The sequence below is a fragment of the Neofelis nebulosa genome, chromosome 7 (genome assembly GCF_028018385.1).
Source record: "Neofelis nebulosa isolate mNeoNeb1 chromosome 7, mNeoNeb1.pri, whole genome shotgun sequence".
NCBI classification, from domain to species: Eukaryota; Metazoa; Chordata; class Mammalia; order Carnivora; family Felidae; genus Neofelis; species Neofelis nebulosa.
This window is the reverse complement of record NC_080788.1, coordinates 119,372,525-119,378,524: the sequence shown is the minus strand read 5'-3', so window position 1 is coordinate 119,378,524 and position 6,000 is coordinate 119,372,525. Positions and strand designations below refer to the sequence as shown.

General features: G+C 38.5%; 1 protein-coding gene across 2 annotated transcripts in view; it reads right to left on the bottom strand.

Moving 5' to 3' along the window:
• Nucleotides 1–397: 397 nt before the first annotated feature.
• Nucleotides 398–6,000, bottom strand: part of RBM25 (RNA binding motif protein 25) — a 58,635-nt gene continuing 53,032 nt past the window's right edge. For both annotated transcript variants that reach the window (XM_058739549.1, XM_058739548.1), the window contains exons 18-19: nt 4,684–4,731; nt 398–834 (exon numbers count right to left, since the gene is read on the bottom strand). In XM_058739549.1, the coding sequence (XP_058595532.1) occupies nt 742–834; nt 4,684–4,731 (141 nt within the window). In that variant the 3' untranslated portion in view covers nt 398–741. The remainder of the gene's footprint in view (nt 835–4,683; nt 4,732–6,000) is intronic.

The following is a 6,000-nucleotide window of genomic DNA, read 5'->3' as shown; positions in this document are numbered from 1 at the left end:
GAAAGCCCCATTCCATTCACCAAACTGTTGCTGGCCACAAGAGAATACCATGCTCTGGGACACTAATAACCTAATTATCCCAGACATTTGGGTTGGCATAATACCACGTTTCCTTTAGAATTCTACTCTTCAATAAGGAAATGTTTAAGGGAGCCCTCCAAAGAAAATTAGGGAAAAGTAAGACATTTATACACATTCACACGAACACATTCATACAGAGATACAGTAGGAATGGATTGTCTGCTAATCTTAGCACTCTAATTTTAAATTCCATGCCTTCAGGAGGGCTTGCCATTTTTGATCAAGGGGTGGGAAAGGTAATAGGTATGATGGGTATTCTTTCAATTAAAATCATTCATGTAGGTTCCTATACAGTACAGTTCACCATTAAGTGCAATTCTGCAAAAGAATTGGGGAGTCATTTTAATATTTACAAGAAATAAATCAGCAGAACAAGATTATATCAGATAGACTGTGTACAGTAGCTGCGGCTTATAAAACATACCAGTAATTTGTACCTGGTGAGTATAAAGAGAACCAAGGTAGGATTCAGATGTCTTTACAACCAAGGGAGTACACAGGGCATCAACAAATTAGAGGACAAAAAAATTCACATTTTCTACATTGAAAAAAAAAATTACAGATCTCACAAATGTCTTTGAAGACAAAGAAAAAGTCAAAGTCCTCTGAAGGGTGGGAAAGAAGAAGCAATCTGAAACGGAACTCTAAATGTAAAAAGTTTTACTTCACAAGACCAATTTTCTTGGCTTCTGTTTCATATATCAATAATCTCCACATTTTGACTATAAAAACTTCTGCTTCTTCATCAAGTACCTGGAAAAGAAAAAGAAAAAACTGAAAAGACAGTAACAGATATAAAGCAATCATCAGCATCTCCCATTGGTGACTGTAGTTTTTTTTTTTTTTTAAGGTTTTTATACATTGACAAACATTTACTTTCATTAAAATGACTTGAAGGAAATCTGTCTAGTGTGAGAAGTGTATTAAGTAGTACAAATAAATTGCACACACAAGGGGTGCCCGGGTGGCTGAGTCGGTTGAGCGACCGACTTCGACTCAGGTCATGATCTCACAGTTTGTGGGTTTGAGCCCCACATCAGGCTCTGTGCTGACCGCTTGCTCAGAGCCTGAAGCCTGCTTCAGATTCTGTGTCTCCTCTCTCTGCCCCTCCCCCACTCACGCTTTGTCTCACTCTGTTTCTCAAAAATATATAAATGTAAAAAAAAAATTTTTTTTTTTTTAAATTGCACACACAAGAAAAGGCAATGCATTCAGGAAAATTCCATGGCCTATCAAATACTAACACCACAATACTTTGTCAATTCCCTTAAAAAATTCCACACAAAATTTTTAAAAATTCCCTTAAATTTTTCAGTGATGACAATTAATTAAAGAATTCTTGGGGCACCCAGGTGGCTAAGTCAGTTAACAGCTGACTCTTAATTTTGACTCAGGTCATGATCCCAGGGTTGTGGGATCAAGCCCTGCATCAGGCTCTGCACTGAGTGTGGAGCTTGCTTAAGATTTTCTTTCTCTCTCTCTCTCTCTCTCTCTCTCTCTGTTCTTCCCTATCCCACCCTAAAATACAAAAAAAAAAATTTTTTTATTTTAAAAATACTTCTGTTATTTTTTTATTTTTTGTTTTTTTAATTATTTTTTGTTTTTTTGTTTATTTTTTTGTGTATTTTGTTTTTATTTTTTGTTTATTTTTATTTATTTATTTCGAGAGAGTGGGACAGGGGCAGAGAGGGGGCTAGAGACAGAATCCCAAGCAGGCTCCACACTGTCAGCACAGAGCCCAACGTGGGGCTCGAACCGACAAAATGCAAGATCATGATCTGAGCCAAAGTCAAATACCCAACCAATTGAGCCACCCAGGTGCCCAAAAGAGTAAATTCTTAAAAAAAATAATAAGAAGAAAACTTAGACTCCTATGAGCCAGACTTGTCCCACAGTTTAAGAGAAATGTGCACCAACACTAATCAATGTGAAAAATATACCTTAGAAATAATATAGAACTAGGTACAAAATACAACCAAAGTTCATTAGTTTATGTATAATGAGAAAAGGTACAATTTGAAAAAGTCAGATTTTTAATAAGAACAAAATACTACTTGCGCTAAAAAAATTCAATTGCGTTTATTCAGGTAATATTTAGAGGGTGAGCTTTTGCAGAACCAATTGACAAAACTAGCTCAATTAGCTGCTTCCTTCTCTGATCAACAATGAGCCAGAAAATTAAAACAACATAAATAATTGACCAGTAAAGAGTCTAATTATACTCCAGGGGTAGCTGGGTGGTTCAGGGGATTAACCATCCAAATCTTGATTTCGACTTGGGTCATGATCTCACAGCTCATGGGTTTGAGCCCTGCATCAGGCTCCATGCTGACACTGCAGAACCTGCTTGGGATTCTCTCTCTCTGCCCCTCCCCAACTCACGCTCACGCTCGCTATCTCTCAAAATAAATAAACTTAAAAACAAAAAAAGAGCCTAATTATACTCCAAATATCAAAATATTTCAACAGATCAAAATGGATGGACACTGACACGACAGCATCTCTGACAGAGATTACAACTTTGCCAAGGCCAAATACTAGAACAGTTTTCTTGTTTTTAAAGTTTTACTTTTTAAAATAATCTCTACACCCAATGTGGGGCACAAACTTGCAAACCCCGAGATCAAAAGTCACATGCTCTTCTGACTGAGCCAGCCAGGCACCCCTAGAACATTGTTTGTTTTAATTCCTTAACTCAGACCCAACTATAAAATCCCTCTCTCAACCCCAAGGATAACCTTTTAAAGAGGCCTGAAGGTCAGGGAAATTCAGATTCTATCTATCCCCAAGGACTGGGATCTATTCACATTTCTCCTTTCACCTGAGGATCAGCATTATGAAGTCAACAAGCTTTTCACAAATACTTTACGAAAAATTCTAAACAACACCTGCATCAGGCTGGCTGGATAACAGAAAACTAATGTTACCTGGCTTTAGACATCATATAGTGCCCAGACACAAAGGAGCTCGACCTGAGAGGTCCCTTTGGTTAGGCACCCCCTACGCCCTTTCCTGACAACTCTGCAGCTAGAAATGTGAGCTATTCTGGGGACCTGTCATCTAAGAACATGCTTGGTGTTTCTTCCCCGACTCATCTTTCTACTCCTGCCTTCCCACTCTGCCTTTTGGACTCCATTACTCTTTATACTAACTACTCTTAAATTCTTTAATTAGTTTTTTCACCTATTCACCTTAACTGTAAACCTGGTGTGTCCCTGAAAGACCCTGACATTCCTGTAGCCTTCTCAGGAAGTTCCTTACTTTTGAAGCCTTAGTCTCAGAGAGGGGAAGCTGCTGGGGCCTCCCTGTTTCTCTTTGCAAACATTATTCTGACCGAGGTTCACGAGCTCTCACTACGCTACCTCCCACTCCGATAACAGCCATCTAGCAAGTACCTAGTCTTCCACTCACAACAGATGGAACGCTCTAGCTTTGCTTCCTATATTTCTCTTCAATCTCTGTCCAAACACACAGGAATTTCCACTTCTATGTGTATGACCCAGGCAGAAAATTCACGTATAGTCTAAACCAGGACATCAGCTTGACCCCAGAAACTGTCTCTCACGGCAATATTTGCAACACACCGTTGTCTGGATCACTTGTCTGATTGTCTGAATACATCACTTCTTTCTTAAACATTCTACTCTCTCACTATAACCGCTCTTCCCACAGTGTCACTGGAACCACCAGCCCTTCATTCATGCAACCACCAGCTTCATTCCGATGTTACTGCCTTCTCTTCCTAGCTTGGAGTTCACAGTCCATTCAACCATTCTCACTTCCACCATCAGTTCTGTTCCTCCTTTCTTTTCTCACAAAATCACAATGTGAAATAAATGCAACTACTGACTTGATTCTAATATTCAAATTACATGCAAGTCGGACTTGAGTTTACTACCTGTCCAAGTGACAAAAGTTACAGAAGTCTTTCCAAGTCTGCTTATTTTATTTATTTAATGTTTTTAAAATTTATTTCTGAGAGAGAGAGAGAGAACAAGAGGGGAATGGGGGTGGACAGAGAGACACAGTACAGAGGATCCGAACTGGGCCCTGCATTGACAGAAGCAAGCCTGATGCGGGTCTCAAACTCATGAATTGTGAGATCGTGACCTACACCGAAGTCGAACACCCAAACAACTAAGCCACCCAAGCACCCCTTCAAGTCTCAGTTTAGATGGTAATTCCTGTGATGTTTGTCCTAGCTGCTCCATCTCCTCTGTCCCCACATCATTTTTTTACATACCCCCATGATAACAAGTATATTATAGTATCCGAATTAGTATACCTATCTCCCTGCTACTTCTTTAAGAACAGACCCAGTAAGCACTTAATGAATGTTTTCTAAAGGTATGGATAGATCCAGGATTTATATTTATGATACATACAAACAACAAAGGCAAGGGAGGGACAGAAGACTGTTAATGTTGTCTAATGACATCTTGACGTGAGTACTTTTTAACTTCTTTTAATGTAGATTCACATTTTAATTCAGACTTCTAAAAAGAAAGATTATGGAACCAACAAAGGTAAAAATTTAACCAAATACAGAGGTTAGTCTGTTTACAGACACTGATTAGAGTATTAATAATAAATGTGACTTACCATGGCAACATCATCTAAAATGCTCTGAGGTGAACTATGAGCCATAACCTAAAAGAAACAAATAATCATCATTTTGAAAATGAATTCAAAATTAGCAATATAGTCAAGAAATTTTTAAAGTGCCCCAAACTAATATGGGAATTTCTTGTGACTAAAGAAACTTTCTATAAATTTCTTAATTCCCAGAACCCCACTCTCTTCAATGGAAGTTTTCCACCAGAACTTGGGATCTCGATCCTTATACTATGTGTTCTAATTCAAATCTGGAGTACAAATTTCAGTGCTACAATAATTACAAGTGGAAAGGGCAGCCTAAGTTTGCTAGAACAGTAGTGGTAGAAAAATAAGCACCTCCTTGAAATGTAATTAGTTATTCCTTTACAGAAATATAGTGCTTCTACTATAATAACTGCTTATTAACAATAATAAAGCTTTGCCTCCAGGAGACAACGGAAGGATGTAGTATACCTTGGTGGTTAAGAGTATTAAGACTTCAAGTTATACAGACTTGGCTCTTACTATGTAACCATGGTCAAGATACAATCTCCCTCTAAGCCTCAATTTCTTCATGTATAAAATGGAGATAACAATAGTAATTTATACTTCCTAAGGTTGTTGGGAGGTTTAAAGAACATAAACTCCCATAAAATGCTTAACACAGTACCTGCAAAGAACACAGCCTGGCACACAGCAAATCAATCAATAAAAAGGACCATTATCATTCTATGAAGGAAACTATTTTGCTCCTCTTTCTAAGGATGGATGACTGACAAACTGATGAGATAACCTATCAGCTGTCTCCACAAAAACCTCCCCACCTTGGGGTGCCTGGGTGGCTCAGGCAGTTATGCAATCTGACTTCAGCTCAGGTCATAATCTCATGTTTCAGGTGTTCAAGCCCCACATCGGGCTCTGTGCTAACAGCTTGTAGCCTGGAGCTTGCTTCAGATTCTGTGTCTCCCTCCCTCTCTCTCTCTCTGCCCCTTCCCTTCCCTGCTCGTGCTGTCTCTTCAAAAATAAATAAACATTAAAAAAAAAAAAAAAGCTTCCTCAACTGTACTTCAGCAGCATTCTAACTGTTAAGACAGTGGCAAGGCATTCTTGGGGGCAGAAGAGAGCAAAAGTGGCAGCAGTCAGCAAATCTGTTCTCCTTGACCCTCTGAAATGAAAGCATATGGCATAAGGGTATGAGATAGGGTGGAGGCCATGAAATCTCTTACCTGAAACTACCATAGACTTAATTTTGCAAGACTTTTTTATTTTACAAAGTGTCTAATATTTTATTTTATTTTATTTTTTAATGTTTGTTTATTTTTG